The sequence below is a fragment of the Lampris incognitus genome, chromosome 7 (genome assembly GCF_029633865.1).
Source record: "Lampris incognitus isolate fLamInc1 chromosome 7, fLamInc1.hap2, whole genome shotgun sequence".
Classification (NCBI taxonomy): domain Eukaryota; kingdom Metazoa; phylum Chordata; class Actinopteri; order Lampriformes; family Lampridae; genus Lampris; species Lampris incognitus.
The window spans coordinates 7,121,355-7,140,712 of record NC_079217.1 but is presented as its reverse complement, the minus strand read 5'-3'; the positions used below and the strand labels follow the sequence as shown (position 1 = coordinate 7,140,712).

Below are 19,358 nucleotides of genomic sequence, written 5' to 3'. Positions count from 1 at the left end.
GTACAAATAAATCACTGGAAGGGGGAGGGGGGGACCGACAGAGAATTACTCATGCAATAATTCATGTTTATTAAACCGTCAAAAGTCACACAGTACAACAATATCAATGTTTGGCAATTGCTAAGTCGCATGAAAAATATCAGTAACACTTTATGTCAAGGATTAGATACTCGGCACAAGTTATAGATTATGATCGCACATTTTGCAGGTGTTCTGGTTAACTGTAAACAAGGCTCAAGCGTTTTCGGTTTTCAGTTTTCAAAGCCATCCGGCACGCCGAATTTCGCCACAAGAGGGCACTGTTACGCAACCTCACACGAACAGGAACAACTTCTGTATCTGTGGAAACATAAAATCCGGGTGAAAGTCCGTTTAAACCGATCCGCTCCGTTTAAAAAAAAGCTGGGTAAAAAAAACCGAAAACGCTGAGCCTCGACTGTAAACCACTTCTGTAGTTCTTGTTCAGTAATTCCTTTAGTCTCGCGTAAGGAGCTGTCCCACACTGCCTTTAGCTGTCTTTGGGAAGTTATTTGCACAGTAACATGCAAACAAGGCGGCGAATATGTTCTTCCTTTTGTAAAGTGTTACCAAAACGTCACGTCAAACCGTTAATATGAAACCTTAAAATTCAAACCCACAGCTTTGCATTGGGATGGTGTTAGATCCGTTGGTCCCGGTTCGCTTTGTGTATCTGCTGCTGTAGAGTCGCGGGACCTTCTAATGCATCGAATCCTTGTCCAGTGTCCATCGGTTGAGGTTTGTAGTGGTGATCTCCGTCTCTGCCAGCTCTACCTCCTCTCGCCGTGGTCCTCCTCCACCCACGCCACGATCTTTCCCTCCCAGCCCGGCACGACCGCTCCGTCCTGGAAGACCTGAGGAGCCACAAGAAACTCCACAAGTCTCACGTCTGTAACGCACAAACACCCTTAGACAGACAGCGAACTGGTGTTGCATTGTGGCAGTCAGCCGGGCGCCCCGCAGCGCTCTCAGCTGTACGGCACGGGGCAATTTACAATTTCAGTAGCAAATTATAGAGCATATTGTAGCAAATTGGGGGGCAGTCCCAGGAACTGCCACAGCCGGGACGCGAACCCGTATTTCCCGCTCCGCAAGCGACAACGTTAACCGGTCAACTAAAGGGTGCGACCCATTAGTCAAGGGCCAACGTGTCTACTTATCCATGCACGTTACAACATATTTAGCGCTCGGCTATTCCCAGCTGAAGTGCCCCTCCTGCTAAAGAGTTTTGATGCCGCGTTCGATTATAACTCGGAGGTCGGGAATTCCTAGTTCCCACTAGGAAAAATCATATAAAACGGCTCGGGAGTTCCTAGTCGCGAACTCGGGTTGCTTTTCTCGACCCCCAGTTCACGATACGGAACTATATGACGTCACATCAACATGGCTGCCCACAGTGTCGATGGTAAAATAATATTAATCTTTACAAGATTGTATGCTTTTAAAAACACCTTTAAGTTTGATTTTTAGCATGGTGTGCTTTTAGATCAATAAAGACACCCTATTCGATAGTTGGTTAAACATAGTGTGCAGCCTGGCTGGACCGTCACAGCCGGGATGCGAACTCGTGTATTCCGCACCGCGGGCGACAACGTTAACCAGTCGACTAGATCAGTGGTTCTCAACCTTTTTGGGGTCCTGGACCCCCTGCGTATTTTTGATCTACCCTGAGGACCCCTCCACCTGATCTTGGGGGAGGGGGGTTGCAATTTGATAGAAACAGTAGAAACTGCATTTTAAATTGCATTATAGCATTTATTCACTCTTTGGGGCAAAAATAAGAGCTTTCAGTTGTAACTTAGATATAGTTAACAAAACAGAATTTTTATGCAGTAACTTTCAGATATATGTAACAAAACAGAATATGTATTCAGTAACTTTCAGATATATGTAACAAAACAGAATATGTATTCAGTAACTTTCAGATATATGTAACAAAACAGAATATGTATTCAGTAACTTTCAGATATATGTAACAAAACAGAATATGTATTCAGTAACTTTCAGATATATGTAACAACAGAATTTTTATGCAGTAACTTTTAACAATGCAAACGGGAGCGAGATCTCTTATTAAAATACAATAAATTACACTTGTGAAACAGATGTAATTAGAGAAAAAAGTCCTGTTACCCTTTATAGTTTAGGTAGATAAAGGTCTCAGTCACATTTGAGTAAAATAATCCTATTTCTATAAACGTCATAGGATCTTTTTTTTAAAGATATTTTATTTTCACGGACCCCTTGCAATTACACCACGGACCACTAGGGGTCCGCGGACCCCCGGTTGAGAAACACTGGACTAAAGGATCCGACCCGTTAGCCAAGGGCTACCGAGCCTATTCATCCGTGATCGTTACATTGCCCCCTTCCTTCGGGAAAGGCGTCCCCGGCCGGACCGTCACAGCCAGGGCGCGAACTTTTTTACACATGTTAGCCCTTGGCTAACGGGTCGGACCTTTTAGTCGAGCGGTTAGCGATGTCTCCCGCGGTGCGGAATACACGAGTTCGCGTCCCGGCTGCGGCGGTTGACCTCCCACCTCCGGGCATAAACGAATGCGGCATAAGAGGGGAAGGGGTATGGTTTTACTCCCACCCACCCACGCCTACCTCCTCTTTCACTGTGCCAAACTCCGGGTCAAGGGCTTTAAAGTGGTATCTGAAACTGCCTTGTCTGTCCACAGCCGCCTTGAAGTCACGTAGTGTCACCTCGCCCAACCTTCAAGTACACACAGTCAGAACATACACATTTAACCACAAGACCCCCCCCCCCCCCCCAGCACATATATCCTCTATTAATTTTCTCCCCAGTTGTATCCGGCCAATCACCCGACTCTTCCGAGCCGTCCCGGTCTCTGCTCCACCCCCTCTGCTGATCCGGGGAGGCTGCAGACTACCACATGCCTCCTCCCGTACATGTGGAGTCGCCAGCCATTTCTTTCCACCCGACAGTGAGGAGTTTCACCAGGGGGGCGTAGCGCGTGGGAGGATGACGCTACTCCCCCCAGTTCCCCCTCCCCCTCGAACAGGCGCCCCGACCGACCAGAGGAGGCGCTAGTGCAGCAACCGGGACACACACCCACATCCGGCTTCCCACCCGCAGACACGACAAATTGTGTCTGTAGGGACGCCCGACCGAGCCGGAGGTAACACGGGGATTCGAACCGGCGATCCCCGTGTTGGTAGGCAATGGAATGGACCGCCACGCTACCCGGACGCCCCGTAAAAACAGATTTAACCACCGGTCTGTCTTTATGAATAGAGCTGGTCATGCAGTCATGTGCGTACCAAACGGGACAAAAGACAAGGGGTACAGACCGTCACAACAGCCGACATGAAACTCATCCACACTGCACCACATTCACAACACAACGAGACAAACCACGACACAAAGGCAGCACTTGGCATAGGATTGCTGTACCTCTTTGGGATGTTAATCAGAAATGGTGTGAGTGAGCGGTCAGTGAAATAGAGCACTTTAGTGGCGACGGTGGAGTCCAGCCCCGGGCTACTGTGAGAGTGCGCTATCTCTGCAAACAAAAACACAACAGCAAACACTTTTCTTCCCCCTCCAAAGAAGTATGTAACGGCTCCGGCCTTCTGCACACATCTGCGTTACTGAATTACAACCATTCGATCCGACAGCCACAGTCGTGCAAAACTGATAAGGTTGCAGAGGAGGACAAATTCTCAGCATGCCAGAGATTTTGTTTGTGTCTCACTTGAGCTCGGTGGCCAGGAGTCTCGGTCAGTCGGATTGGCTCTGCGCCCCGGTGATTTGAATTCCTCCTAGAGGAGGAGGAGGAGGAAATCGCCGATGACTGCCAAGTCAGCTCGTTCACTAATCATCAGCTGTGAAACGTGTTGGTGTGGCGTGGAGGCGAGGCTCCGTGCAGGTGTGATTGTGTGCTCAGTGTGTGTGTGTGTGTGTGTGTGTGTGTGTGTGTGTGTGTGTGTGTACCCCTCGGTCCTGCCTGCGCTGGGTGTCCAGGGTGTGTAGGCGGTCCATGAGGCTGGCCACCCCCTGCTCCAGGGTGTCCAGCGTGTGATGCTGAGGGTCGTGCCCGGAGAAACTGTCCCTCAAACTACGCAGCGCCTCCCTCACTAGCTGCAGCTCCTCCCCCTGATGGGAACAAGCACAAAAGAAATCAATCAATCAATCAATCAATTAAACTTTATCCAATACATTCAGCATAAGGGCTCAGATAAAAGCAGGGATGGACAAAAGGAGAAAACAGCTCTTTCATCCGAGTATTGGACGAAAGGAAAGAAAATGACAATAGATAAAATTATAATAACAAAATTTAATAAAATTAGATTTAGAATTAAAATGTTAAATGTTGATATAAGGCTTCTTTTTTGGTGAACCCCCCCCTTTTTTTTTTTCTCCCCAGCTGTACCCGGCCAATTACCCCGCTCTTCCGAGCCGTCCCGGTCGCTGCTCCACCCCCTCTGCCGGTCCGGGGAGGGCTGCAGACTACCACGTGCCTCCTCCGGTACATGTGGAGTCGCCAGCCGCTTCTTTTCACCTGACAGTGAGGAGTTTCACCAGGGGGACGTAGGCGTGGGAGGATCACGCTACTCCCCCCCAGTTCCCCCTCCTCCCCCCGAACAGGCGCCCCGACCGACCAGAAGAGGCGCTAGTGCGGCGACCGGGACCCTTACCCACACCCACCCGCAGACACAGCCAATTGTGTCTGTAGGGACGCCCGACCAAGCCGGAGGTTAGTGACACGGGGATTCGAACCGGCGATCCCCGTGTTGGTAGGCAACCAAGTTGTTGTAGCCACAGTTTTCATTCCTAAACAACTATCAAATGAAGGCCACTACGCTACCCAGATGCCTGATATAAGGCTTCGACCAGCAAGTCATGTTTGCATGGTTTGTCATGAATGGCAAAAAGCCCGCCAGTCGTCATGTTAACACCAAATGATATTCCCCCCAGCCGCCCACTAAACACATGATACTGTCTATTTAGTTACACATGTATACTGTGTGTTACCGGTGCATTGTGCTGGAATGCCAGAGGAGGCGTCGACGCCACCGAGTTGTTGTAGCCGCTGTTTTCATTCCTAAACGACTATCAAACGAAGGGTAAAATGCAATATTTGGATTAGTTCTGTTGTATCCAAGCATGTTTTGCAGTAAAACCGGACGGCGACACACTTGAATCCATTGAGCACCGCATTTCTCGGGTCATACCCGTCCACGGCCGACTTCGTGTCCTTTGAGCTGATTTTCGTCGAGCTTCTGTTGCTGTTGCTGTAAGAGCCTGTCCTTCTTCCCGAGCTGCTGCTGTAAGAGGGGACGTGACAGGTGGGGTCAAGTCATTCCGTATGGCGTGCGGCAATAACGGCGTGTGAAAAAAGCATGCGATTACCTCGTATTCGCTGAGTAATTTGTTCAGCTCGCTCAACTTGCAGTTGAGCTCCGCCTGCAAACATGAAAATATCCACATGAAGGAAAAAAAAAACACGAACCGGCACACCATGACACAGGATCACCCACTCACCCACCACACAGACGGAAGCCACAGATTTAACGGGTCAAACAGCGACCCGGTGTCAAAGAGAAATCACCATTTGACTCACATTTTCCCCTTCCAGCTGATCTCTGGCCATGCTACACCTCAGTAGTTCCTGCTTTAGTTGCAGCACAGCGTCCTCCTGTACTGCCATGCGCTGCTGCAGAGCATCCTAATGAGAGAGAGAGAGAGAAAGCAATCAAAGGAAACTTCCAGAGAAAACCCACTGATAAAGGCACTGCACCAGATAGATAAATGGAGAGGCAGACAGACGGACAGAGATAGATGGAGAGACAATAGATCAATCACAATCACCTTTTAAGCTGTAGGCCTACACCTACAGCCATGACAGATTTTCTCACACCAAACGTGTCTTAATGCTCGAAAGTTGAATCAGTTCATCTGGACACCCGGTTTAGTGGGAAATGTATTTGCACCAAATGTATTTAAAAACGATTTGAGAGCTTAGAAAAAAAGGGATCACTCAATAATCACAAAATTGTTGAATTATTCATCGCGTTAACCAATGAAAAGCATGCAAAGCAATCCAGGGACCGGAGGGGTGCACACATCCCCTTGCTCTTTTTGGGTTTGGTGATATGGAGAAGTACCTGCGCAGCCAAGTCTAATGGGGAGCCAATCTCTGGTGTGGATAGAATCTAATTATTGATAATATAGTTGCATTATGCATACCAACATTCCTTGATGATGGTAGATCACATATGTCTTTATGCGTGCTCAATAATCCAGGTAAGGAAATCCCAGAAAGTTGAATCAGTTCATCACACAACGTTTATTTGGAGCAACGTTTCATCACTCGTGTAATGCCCCTTTTCCACCACACGGTGCCGCCTCTACTCGACTCGACTTCTTCGTTTTCCATTGCTGGAACGTACCGGCATTTTGGTAACCGTGACCACTCTTACCGAAATCAATGCAGACCAGCTACACCGAGGGGGCGCTGTTACGGTGATGGAAAATGACACTCTGCGAGCCGAGCTGAGTCGAGTCGAGCCGAGCCGAGCCGGTACCATGTAGCAGAAAACGGGCATAAGTGACCTCTTCAGTCTCAATTGACTGCAGGTACCCCCACCCTTATAAACAATACAGCTGCATCACGACCGAAACCAACGATCGGTTTCATAATGCAAACTGCTGTGACCATAGAGGGTATGCGTGACGTCACTCTCCCCGCTGGAAAGCGGCAAAACATCCGCAACATGGCGGCTTCTAGTAGGGGAAACCGTGGAACCGGGATGATAACGCAAGATTATCCGCTTAAATTAAAGGACGTTGGACTTGACAGTGACCCGTACAGTTTACCAAATAACCAGGGGTCCATGGACGTTAACATTTGGCCCCAAATCGAGTTTCCTGATATTTATATGTACTAGATTTCTACGCCAGGGAAATACACAAAGCAAAGCCTGAAGGTCTTGGCGCTACTTCAAGGCGGGATTTGTTGGCGCAATTAAAGTGACGAGGACACCGATGGACATTCCGGTTGTATGTGGACAGGTTTGTACAAATATTTATTTCATTTTATGAAGTTAGAACTGTGAAAACTGTAACGTTAAACCAACTGTAAACGGTTATTTTCTTGCCCGGTGCGGGATTCGAAACGGTGTGTACTGCACCACAAGGCTACGTCACTAACCGCTCGGCTAAAGGGTCAGACCCGTTAGCTAGGGGCTAACGTGTCTTATTAGTAGTTTACAGTCGTCACCCTCCCCGGAAGCGCGCCCTCGCGCTTTGTTCTTCCCGCGCTCCGAAGAGACTTCTGAGGATCTGCACACTTCCGGGTCCCACCGCTGCCACCAATGGAACCGGTTATTTTCTTGCCCGGTGCGGGATTCGATACGACGTGTACTGCACCACAAGGCGACATCACTAACCGCTCGGCTAAAGGGTCAGACCCATTAACTAGGGGCTAACGTGTTTTATTAGTAGTTTACATGACTTTATGATTTTACCATTTAACGTTACCCAGAAATCCAACATGGCCTAACGTTAGCCTACCTGCACACAAACTGGGGACCGCAAATCCACGACCCGGTGCCTGGATTCCAGCTGCTTCTGGGAATCGCGGCGATCCATTTGCTTCTCTTTATCTTCTCTTCCGCTAGTCTGTAACAAGGTAACCCCGATTTCTTGTGAAATCTATTAGTGCGGTCTATCGCACAGCAGCTCTTCCCCATTTTAGATGCGTTTTCGCTGTATTCAAGCTGCCGCGTTACTGCTCAGTTCCGCATCTGTGACGTCACCCGCATACCCTTAATTAGCTAGAGTACTTAAGGTTCGACTCTCATCAGCCACTGGAGCACAAACTAGGAGTCATCGGGACGTTGTACCACCGAGCTGGCTACGTCCCCACCGACACAGGGAAGGGTAGAGGCTAGTTCCCATCGATGCAGAGAACGGTCAACTGAGCATGCGCAAGTACTCGTTGCCTCCGTTGTTTGGGTAGGTTAAGGTTAGGGTTAGGGCGGGGTTAGGGTTAAAGTTAGCTAATCAGACGCAGAGTAGGGGTGGGTCTTCCTAGAATCCTAGCGCCTGGATGCTACGCGGGGCGTGTGGAGGCATGGTAGAGGCATTTCGCGCATGCTCAGTTGACCGTTCTCTACTCCATTTCCGTTCTCTGCATCGATGGGAACTACCCTCCACCTGTTTAATGTGGGACTTCTCCCCTTCTCTGTGGGTAGAGGCTAGTTCCCATCGATGCAGAGAACGGAAATGGAGTAGAGAACGGTCAACTGAGCATGCGCGAAATGCCTCTACCATGCCTCCACACGCCCCGCGTAGCATCCAGGCGCTAGGATTCTAGGAAGACCCACCCCCACTCTGCGTCTGATTAGCTAACTTTAACCCTAACCCCGCCCTAACCCTAACCTTAACCTACCCAAACAACGGAGGCAACGAGTACTTGTGCATGCTCAGTTGACCGTTCTCTGCATCGATGGGAACTAGCCTCTACCCATTAAACAGGCCCTGGTGAAGTGTGGTTATCCTAACTGGGCGTTTGTCAAAGCCAGGACGACGCCCAAACGGTGCACCAGCCAATCGAAGAGGAGAAGGGCAACAGCCGTCTAAGTGTAAACCAGTGGTGATTCCGTATGTGGCGAGAGCGTCGGAAAAGCTCTATTTTCCAAACACCGCGTCTCAGTTGCTTTCAAACCCCAAAACACGCTGCACCAGAAATTGGTCCACCCCAAGGATCCTGTCCCCTGGCACAAACAGCAATATAGTGTACGCTGTTAAGTGCCGGGAGGATTGCTGCGACTTGTACATGAGGGGAAACTAAACAGATGCTGGCCAAGAGGATGGCACAACACAGGAGAGCTAACACATCAGACCAGGACTCCACAGTCCACACCATCTACAGGCCAGAGGCCACTCTTTCAAGGATGAGGATGTGCACATCCTTGATAGGGAGGAACGCTGGTTTGAATGGGGAGTCAAAGAGGCCATCTATGTGAAGAGGGAACGGCCATCCCTGAACCGAGGCGGGGGGGCTAAGAGTCCATCTGTGTCCATCTTACAATGCTGTGGCAACATTCCCCTGTCCTGTGTGAATAGTACACATGGCCACTGTAACTCTAGTTAATGCTCACGCCTATCTGCATATGAAACTGGTCTGGTTTCGGTCGTTATGCCACTGTATTGTTTATAAGGGTGGGGTACCTGCAGTCAGTTGAGACTGAAGAGGTCACTTATGGCCCTTTTCCACAGCATGGTACCGGCTCGACTCAACTCTACTCGCTTTTTTTGGTTTTCCACTGGGCAAAAGTTAGGGGTCATACCTGGTACCAGGTACTTTTTTGGTACCGCATCCGTCGAGGTTCCAAGTGAGTTGAGCCGATACTAAAAGGTGACATGAAAATACCACTATAAATAAATAAATAAATAAAATCTTTAAAAAAAAACAACAACTAGTCAACACACCCACGAATGACCAGCAGGGCTTCGCCATGAGGGGATACTTACTACCTGCAGTGGAAAACGAAATCCCAAAAAGTAAAGTGAGGAGTCGAGTCGGTACCATGCAGTGGAAAAGGGGCATCAGAGGAGTGATGAAACGTTTCGGTCAGTAAACGTCGTGTACAGATGAACTGACTCAACTTTCTGTGCTGTATCATATCGCGCCATTACCCCAAAGGGGATGAAAAGGGGGGATGGCAGTTATACAAAGGTTTACACCAATTTGTTGACCGGGGGGATGGCATCCCATTGCATCCCGCCTCAGATCAAACCCTTGCATAGACGGATACATAGATTGTGCAAGCATGAGAATATTAGGTTATATCAATAGTTTTTAGCTTCAGTTTGTCTTGACTGAAAGTGACGACAGTGGTGACACCAGTGATTGCAATAGTCACTCTTATGCATTCCCACACTTCTAGTAAATTAAAATGTTCTTCATTTTCCTGGAGACGCCATGAAACGTCTTTCAGGACCTCTGGGGGATTCCTCGCACTACATTTTGACAACCACCCATTTGAATTCAGAGAAAGCAGACAAAGTCAGAGTTCAGTGGTTTTGATGTACACGGTTTACCTTGACTGCTTGGATGTGGCGCGTCTCCTGCTTGTGTCTAAGGAGTTCCCTCTGAGAACCAGACAAATCAGCAAAGACAGAAATTTCAAGAGAAATGAAGGAGGGGTAGGCTCTTCGCTCATATGGAAGCTCATCTATATTAAGCCTAATTACGCTTACGCTTGCCGTACCTTCAGATCAAGGGCCTCTTCCATGCTTTGGTCCAGGCGACTGCGAATTAAAACCTTCAGAGACATAATTAGAGAACAGAAAATGTCAGCGCTCGTAAGAAGGCGGCAGGTACGTATGCATAAAGGCCTGCATGGCGGCAAGCTAAGTAGATTGGATGTATATTCGTTTCAGCACTCTACTATAAGCGGTTCTCGACCGGAGAGACGGCAGGAGTACCACCAAAAACAACAGTCGACATCAACGTGTCACACTGAGCATCAATCAAACTTTGGTTCCTCGTGTGAGTGGAGAGAGGATGCCTCACCAGCTGCTGCTCCGCGTTCGTCCGGCTATCCCCGAAACTCACGGATCCATCCTGGTCCTCCTCCGGGAGAGAGCCATGGAGCAGCAAAGCCTATAGGGAAAACACATGAAAAGACAGGGAAGACTTTAAAGTGTTCATTCATTCATTAGCTTAACCCATGTCATGTAATCCAGTTCAGAGGTGTGGGGGTACTGGAGTCTATCCCAGAAAGCACTGGGCCAAAGGTGGGTTCCCTGGACATATTGCAAGAATGGTGGTTGCGAGACTGGTGACCCAGGACTGACCACAAACCACACACATAATCACTCACACACACACACACGCACACAGAGTTCACCAAATTTGCAGAGTTCACTGAATTCTTGGCGAAAGCTCACTAAGCTAACGTGCCACCTGTTCAGTAAGAGCAAGTCTACAGAGTGTGTATATATATATATATATATATATATATATATATATTTAAATACACATCACAGTTGGATGCTCTCACACATGTACCATCAGATATGCACACATGCATATACTACAATTAATAATAGGACAATTTGATCAGGGCCCCTTTTTAACAGACAGGATAGCATAAATTTGCCTTCTGCATAACAGACAACAAAAAACCTTGGGGCACTTGGCCGAGATTGTTGCGTTGGAGAAATGCCAAACACAGCTTTTCTATTTGTTAATTTGGCGTGCAGTCAAGTCCAGTCCAATTTTATTTATATAGCACATTTCACGCACAGGGCAACACAATGTGCTTTACATAAAACGACAATACAATTCCAACGCAATCATAAAAGTGCAAATACAGAAAATAAATATGTATATCAGCAGGTGTTACCGCAAAATATACAAATATATAAAACAAACACACACACACCAAAAACTAAGCTGTAGGCTGTTTTAAAAAGTAAGGTTTTTAACCTGTTTTTAAATGTGTCCAGTGTGGGGGCCTCTCTCAGGTCCTCAGGCAGGGCGTTCCATCTACTTAGGGCTTAAATACAAAATGCAGCTTCCCCTGCTCTAGATCTAGCACGAGGGATGGTTAAAAGACCACTGCCATCGGACCTGAGAGTTCTTGCTGGTTTGGACGTAATTAGCATGTCTTCTATATAGTGTGGTGTGAGGCCATTTAGCGCTTCGTATACAATTAACATTAAAATCGATTCTAGTTTTGATGGGGAGACAATCTAAGAACAGGTATAATGTGTTCATACTTCCAGTGAGAACACGTACTGCCGCATTTCGAATTAACTGTAGTTGGTGCACAACTGATTTTGTGAGGCCGGTGAATAGTCCATTACAGTAGTCTAGTCTACTCATTATAAATGCATGGATTAATTTCTCACAGTCTGATTTTGATAGAAAGCCCTTTAGTTTTGAAATGTTTTAAGATGGTAGAAGGCTGGTCTTGTGAGATGATCGATGTGGCTCTTAAAATTTAGATCACAGTCTATGATTACACTGAGATTTCTAGCTTCACTTTTGTACTCCAGAGACGGAGAGATGAGCTGCAATTCTCTGTCTCTGAGTCTTCGCACCAAAAATAAGTATTTGTCTTTTTTGTTCAATTATAAAAAGTTCTCTGACATCCATAGATTAATATCGTCGATACACTGAGTTAGGGAACATACGGGATCTAGGTCATCAGGAGATAGGGATATGTACAGTTGTGAGTCATCTGCATAATTGTGGTAATTTATTTTGTGTTTCTGTATGACATATGCAAGTGGGAGCATATAGAGATTGAATAGTAATGGTCCAAGAATCAAACCTTGGGGTACCCCACACATTATACCTACTTTGTCCGAGGAAAAGTCTCCAATAGGCACAAAGAACTGCCTCTCCTGTAGGTATGTTCTAAACCAGTTGAGAACCGGGCCAGAGAGGCTCCGAAAATTCACCAAGAAAGCAATGTTTAGATTTTGGTGGCCGATAGACAGTAATTATCAAAATCATAGCATTACAATGTATAGTAAAAGCAAGGTATTCACAAGTCCAAGACTTGGGTTCCCTGAGGGGGACTTCCTCGCAGCTATAGGAAACAGAGAGGACAGCAGCTATTCTACTGCCTCTCTTATCAGATCTGGTGGTATGGATGAATTTGAAGCCAGGAGGTGCAGTCTCAATGAGTACGACTGCGCCATTTCTATCCAGCCAGGTCTCGGTTAGTAGGGTGACGTCCAGGTTATAGGTACTTATAAGACCATTAACTAAAAATGACTTATTAGTTAGCGACCTGATGTTTAATAAAGCCATTTTAAGCCATGTGATATGGAAAAATGTGTACGTTTCTTGTGATTGGTGATAAAGTGATGATAGATATGGTCCATCACTTGAACAGAAGTAGCAGCTTTAAACATTTTCTTTGAGCATCTTTTACCAAAACTCCTCTTTGGCTATTGATTCAATGGAGATGCACCATCGTCTTCCCAGCGAGCGGACAACGGTGATGACAGAATTAATTTTTAAAACCAAACGGATATTTATATTGCCTGGGTCCTGTACTGGTTTTACCCCGAAGAGGATGAGAGAAGAAATGCACAGGACAAAACTTCATACGGTAAACATCTCTGTGCTCTTTGTTTAGCTTTGACCGCTCCCAGGTGCAGCTGTAGTCTCTGTGCCTCTTTCAAGCGTCTCTAAAGTGCATCTGCGGTTTGTCGATTACTTTCTATTGTTTGCAGGAATTACCTGTAGGCGAAACACCATTCTCCTGGCCTCTTGCATCTCTTTCTCCAGCTGCTCCTGGTGGGTGTCCAACTGTTCCTCCCATGATTTCTCCTCCTCCAGCCCACCATCATGCCCCAGGGTAGGACACAAGCCACATAGAGGTACTTCTTCTGAGAGGTATAAGAAATGCGAGAAATAGGAAAAGAGAGAGACACATACAGCAAGAGAGGGGGAGAGACAGAGAGAAGGGGAGAGAGAGAGAGAGAGAGACGTTTAGTGACAGTATCTGCTTTTGAAGTGCACAGTGCAAGTGAAATTAGCAAACACCACCGGCACACTTGTTTTCGCTCGCCCCCCGCCCCCCAAAGAAAAAGATTTTAAGACTCAATACTAAACTAAATGACTTGTTAGGATGAGGAGAAATGCCCCCCCCCCAAAAAAACTGCCCATCCTAAAAAGTCATTTATGGCGTTTGTTGAACGGTGAGTCAAAGAGGCCATCTATGTGAAGAGGGAATGACCATCCCTGAACCAAGGGGGGTGGGGGCTAAGAGAACATCTGTCACCATCTTACAATGCTGCGATTGCAACCATTCCCAAATCCTCTGTGAATAGTACACATGGCCATTGTGTCTTGATGCATGCTCAGTAATCCAGGTAAGAAAATCAAAGAAGGTTGAATCAGTTCATCTGGATACAACGTTTACTGACTGTCGATAAACGTTGTATCCAGATGAACTGATTCAACCCTCTGTGACACGGCCATTGTACCTCTAGTTAATGGTCATGCCTGTTTGCATATGAAACTGGGTTTCGGTCGTTAATGTATTGTTTATAAGGGTGGGGATACCTGCAGTCAGTTGAGACTGAAGAAACATTTCTGTCAATAAAAGTCATGCCCAGATGAACTGATTCAACTTTCTTTGAATATGACAGGTTCCTTCTTATGACAGTGTTGGTCAGTCTGTCTGCGTGACAATCCCATTTTACTGCGATAAAAATGTCTGAAGCGAGATGAACGGACTGTAAACTTTATCTTATTACATAAAACAGACGTTGACAAATTTTTCCTCTGGGGACATAATTTGCAGTTGAAAAAAGGCAATAAATCAATATATCGCAATACATGTATCACAATACTAAACATATTTCAAAATGCTTAAAATCTTAATACTATCGTATCATGACTTAAGCATCATGACAATATCATATTGCGATAATATCGTGTTGTGATAATATCATATCGTTGGGTCTCTGATCTGGTGGTGTTATCAAACTCCATCTCCAGTTACAGTTACTTCAGTTATGCCCTCCCTCTCCAAGAAAAGGACAAAATAGCAAAATCCCATTGAAAAGAAGTGACTTTCCCTCATAGCTGGGGTTTTCACATTTTAAGGGTGGGGAAAAAAAAAAAAAGAAAACCATTTTCAAGACTGAACTGGAGGACTTCGTACGGTTTCCTTGACATGCAGCATATTATGATGCAGAGCCAACCTGTATCAGATTTCTTCTCTGCCAACTCTGATTTCTCCTCCTTGGTTTCGCTCTGGTCTTCAGACGTCTCTTTCAGGGTGATAGTGGACTGGGTAATGATATACTCTTCTTTGGGGGAGTGAGCTGGGCTGGCCGAGCTTAAACTGGAACAGATGGTGGGCAAAGACAAGAGTGAGTGAGCCGACGTGTCTGGCAGCAAAGACACTGCAAGTAATCGGCGACACTTTATACCACAGGCCATTCATTACTCAGAAATAACCACCTAACACACCAGTAAAATAGATGTAATTGAACTATGATGAGTGGTAATCACTGAGTAATGAGTAAAATAGGGGTTTCTAAATATCTCCAGTGATAAATTCACAAATCACACTGTACCAAACAACACGCATTTTGAATCCTCTGTGTCGCAGGGATAAATATTTATTAACTGTTAAACTTGAATAATAAGGTGAATATTGAACGTGGTACTATCTTCACTATAGTTATGTTACTCGGCAGGACGTTCAATATTCACCTTATATTTAAGTTTAGCAGGTAATTACTATGACACAAAGATTCAGAATTCTTGTTGCTTTGCCGTGTGGCTTGTGGATTTCTCTCCCATACCGTTTGATATAGATGATACCTAACGGCACATTTTTTATGACAAGGAAGCAAACAACAGATACAGAAGAGCCTCTATTTCACTCATATCTGTAAGTATCTGTCATTGTAGTTCAATTACATCTATTTTACTTGTATAGTACTTGGTTATTTCTGCATAATTAATGGCTTGTGATTTAAACGTTCCCAATGTTCATATCTACAAAAGGGTTGGTGTTACAAGAAGGGAAAGGAGGAGAATGTTCACCATGTAAATGTACACAACTTGGAATTGATTTGTAAACTTGGCACAAAATGATTGCAGACAGACGTTATTCCCACAGTACTGGCTAAAACGGTCCCTGGCTGCTTGCCAATACTTTGCTCTCTTCATAATGAAACCTGAAATGACAGTTGCAGAATATTATTCTATTTGCGGACAAAAATATGCAGATCTGCCGGACAGGAGTTCATGCAGCTCCTGTCATTTTTTTTTTTAAACCAAGACATTCTTTGCATAATTTGCATTCCCTTGGGTCATCCTTTCAGAAACATAATGGATTTTCTTTTAGGGCTTCTGAATAGCTGGCTTTCTTGTAGCTCTCGCTGCAGGAGTACATGTGTGCGATGCTTGTGCATACTTGAGTTGCATTTGCAGCAGCCCGAGGTCCAGGCCTCTTGTCCTGTTTACCCGAGCGTGTTTTGAAAAACGGACACGGCCATTTGCGACCCGTTACCAACGACATTATACAGGGTTCATTCTTCCCCTTCCCTCGCGTCTGAAAGAAAACAGGTCTTGCTTGTGTGGAGTCTGGACCCAGACAAGGGGCAAATATGCGTCACAGTTCAAAACTCTGCCTCTTAGGCAAGCAAACAGAGAAGGAATAGAGAAGCTTCTGGACCGGGCTGGTTTTGAGGAACCAAGCGAAGGATTGCATTTGCGGTCAATATTAGCCCAGCACACGAGTAGAGAAAAATATCATTGCTGTTCTTTTATTTATTGATTGATTGCCCCCCTTTTTCTCCCCAATTGTACCCGGCCAATTACCCCACTCTTCCGAGCCGGCCCGGTCGCTGCTCCACCCCCTCTGCCGATCCGGGGAGGGCTGCAGACTACCACGTCACCTCCGATACATGTGGAGTCGCCAGCCGCTTCTTTTCACCTGACAGTGAGGAGTTTCACCAGGGGGACGTAGCGCGTGGGAGGATCACGCTATCCCCCCCCCACCCCCCCGAACAGGCACCCCGACCGACCAGAGGAGGCGCTAGTGCAGCGACCAGCACACCTACCCACATCCGGCTTCCCACCCGAAGACATGGCCAATTGTGTCTGTAGGGATTCCCGACCAAGTTGGAGGTAACACAGGGATTTGAACCGGCGACCCCTGTGTTGGTAGGCAATGTAATAGACCGCTACGCTACCCGGACACCCAGAAAAAGATTATTGCTGATCAGATTTTCTGCTTTTCTTTGACTAGCATGACTAATGTTTGAGCCAAATGACGGCTGTAAGACTCACGAGAGAGTAAAAGCCGGTGTTGTGCGTCACTTCTCAGTTTTCCTCCGTGAGTTTACTGGATGAAATAACCGTCTTCATTTTGTACGTCCTCCTGCTGCTACCGGTGCTAATAACGATGCAAACCCATTTAGCATTGAGAAGTAACTCGGGGCCAATATTTCTCTCTGCTGACTGTGCATCAGCTGCAAAATGAAGAGATCTGGATAAACCGGTTCACGCGAGCATGTGTGCCCACATGATCAGCTGAATTTTAAAGTTAAACTAAGGAGAGTTAAGTGATTTCACAGAAGAAGAAGAAGAAGAAGGAGAAGGAAGACAAAAATAACAGTCCAGGCCTTTGCTAAAATGGCATGTTAGCCACATTGGCCACACTGAGCTTTGTGGATCGGACTCTGCCCGTCTGTGGAGAAACAGTAATGTCTCTGGGCCACATGTAGAGGACATGAGCTAACCGCCTTATCAGACGCCGCCGTGATTATCCCCATGTGTTCCTCCAGAGACGGCAAGGCAACGGGGTTCGACTAATCTTGTCATTGCAAGTGGCGGCATTATCAGGCCCCCTTCATAACTGTCTCGTGGTGCAGGTTGATGAACTCTGATAGATTTTATTTGTGTATAGATGCATCCCTGTTGATCATTTGTGCCAACAGTGGCAATAAACACATGGATATGGACTACCGGCCACGGGCCAAAGATTAAACACTGGGATTTGGAGGAGATGAGCTTCATTCCCACAGATTACTGTCGTCTTTAATATTTGGGCACTCTCTGAGTCACTTAAAAAAAAGGAAAAGAAAAAAGGAAATTACAAGCTGTACAGTGTGTACATGTACTTGTTGTGTTAGTTCAGTATGGGCAGCTGAGTGACTTTTATACTCAAACAAGCTGAAAACAGACCACGTTAATGGGTTCACATTGCAGCCAGCAGCTGAGAACTTTTCAAAGGGGACCAGTTCATAACTATATATATATATATATATATATATATATATATATATATATATATATATATATATATATACACTTAATAAATGCATGTCTGGTATTTGATATTCTACTATGAACAATTTCCGATCTGTCAGGACTGTAATATGTAATATATGTTTGAGGTTTGCCGATCTTCCAATTTAACTCGCACCATCCCTGAACGCCTCAGATGGACGTTGCTAGGCAATAAGCAGGGACTCTGCACAGCAGACACATCCAAACGGTACCGGGACACACCCACACCTACAGCACCCACGGCAACAAAAGAACCGGCCCTCAAATGGCATAAAACGCCTCTATTTTATGCTTTATCCACCGATCTCTCTCTAACAGGCAGCCTCTTTGTCAAAGACAGAATCGATCTCAGTGGTACAGTACTGTAGCCAGACTGCACGAAGGCCTAACGTGGATATTTGCTACAAAATCCTCCTTCCTCCTCCTTCCTCCATTTTTCCTCCTCAGCCTCAATTCGAGCCGTGTGATGGAAAATAAAAGGCTGAAACGCCAGCTCTTACCATTTCATCTGTTTGGCTCCCATGCTGACGGCTGCGGGCTCTTAGCCTCCCATACAGTCTGTGCCCTGCATCTGGCTGATGCCCTGGTTCTCAGTCAGGACCATAGCCCAAACAGAGCCGCGGGCAGCGGACCAGAAGAGACTCCAACCACCGCGAGGCACACTGGAAACAGCCCTATCGAGTCCTCTCCAGCAGCATATTCCCACACATAAAGCTCCCGCAAATCCCGATAATCAACTGCTCCCCCTGTAAACCACTCCCAGCGGGGCTCGCTCCTCGCCGGTGAGAGGCAGACAGCGAGAGGATTGGCGGCTCAGACCCACCAGCAGCTGAATTCTGCCTGGTTTCTCAGTGCCCTCGTCCCGAGGTTGAGCTCAGCAGCCCTCGTCCACGAACACAATGCTTTTTGTTCTTTGTGCAAAAGAACTGATGTGCCTCTTGTGCATTTTCACCCCCCTCGCTTTTCCTCCTTTACCCCTCCTCCTCCTTCTTCTTCTTCTTCTTCTTCTTCTTCTTCTTCTTCTTCTGTCTTTCCCTCTATTTGGTTTCTATACTGTCACACCGGCTTTGGAGTCGGTCCACCTCTCGTACAGGGAGTGTGGATGTCAGACATGGCTCTTTCTGGGTGTGTATGTGTTTTTACCCTCCCCCTTCCTTCCTCAACCTTACTCCCTCCTTTCACCAGTGCTCTCCTCTTTCACAAGGAGGAGGGGGACGTCAGGGGCACTCTCTCTCTCTCTGTGTGTCTCTCTCTCTCTTGCTGTCTCTCTCTCTGTCTGTCTCCCTCCCTCCCTCTCTCTCTCTCTCTCTCTCTCTCTCTCTCTGAATGTCTGGTTGTGCCACTGCTGTTGAAGTGTTGCAAAACAATTTGGACTCTGGGACTGCAACCTCAGTTTCTGTGCGGTTGAGTTTTTGTTTTTTTTCCCCAACTGGAATGATAGGTTCACGTTAAGACGCCGTACCGAGCGAGGGGTAAATGGTACAGCGGCACAGACGGGGAAGTACAGAAGGCTAGGGAAAC

At 46.6% G+C, this 19,358-nt stretch overlaps 1 protein-coding gene across 2 annotated transcripts; it reads right to left on the bottom strand.

Moving 5' to 3' along the window:
• Positions 1-60: 60 nt before the first annotated feature.
• dixdc1a (DIX domain containing 1a) lies at positions 61-18,794 on the bottom strand. 2 transcript variants are annotated; one of them, XM_056283723.1, is made up of 15 exons: positions 18,338-18,794; positions 14,732-14,874; positions 13,260-13,408; positions 10,572-10,661; positions 10,267-10,320; positions 10,097-10,147; positions 5,610-5,714; positions 5,399-5,452; positions 5,221-5,313; positions 5,021-5,098; positions 3,980-4,141; positions 3,741-3,807; positions 3,440-3,548; positions 2,629-2,737; positions 61-872 (listed from the first exon to the last, which is right to left on the bottom strand). In XM_056283723.1, exons 1-15 carry the CDS (start codon positions 18,358-18,360, stop codon positions 789-791), a joined length of 1,371 nt encoding a protein of 456 aa, XP_056139698.1. In that variant the 5' UTR covers positions 18,361-18,794; the 3' UTR covers positions 61-788. The 2 variants fall into 2 exon arrangements, with proteins under 2 accessions (XP_056139698.1, XP_056139699.1); XM_056283724.1 differs by having other exon boundaries at positions 809-907.
• Positions 18,795-19,358: the final 564 nt, after the last annotated feature.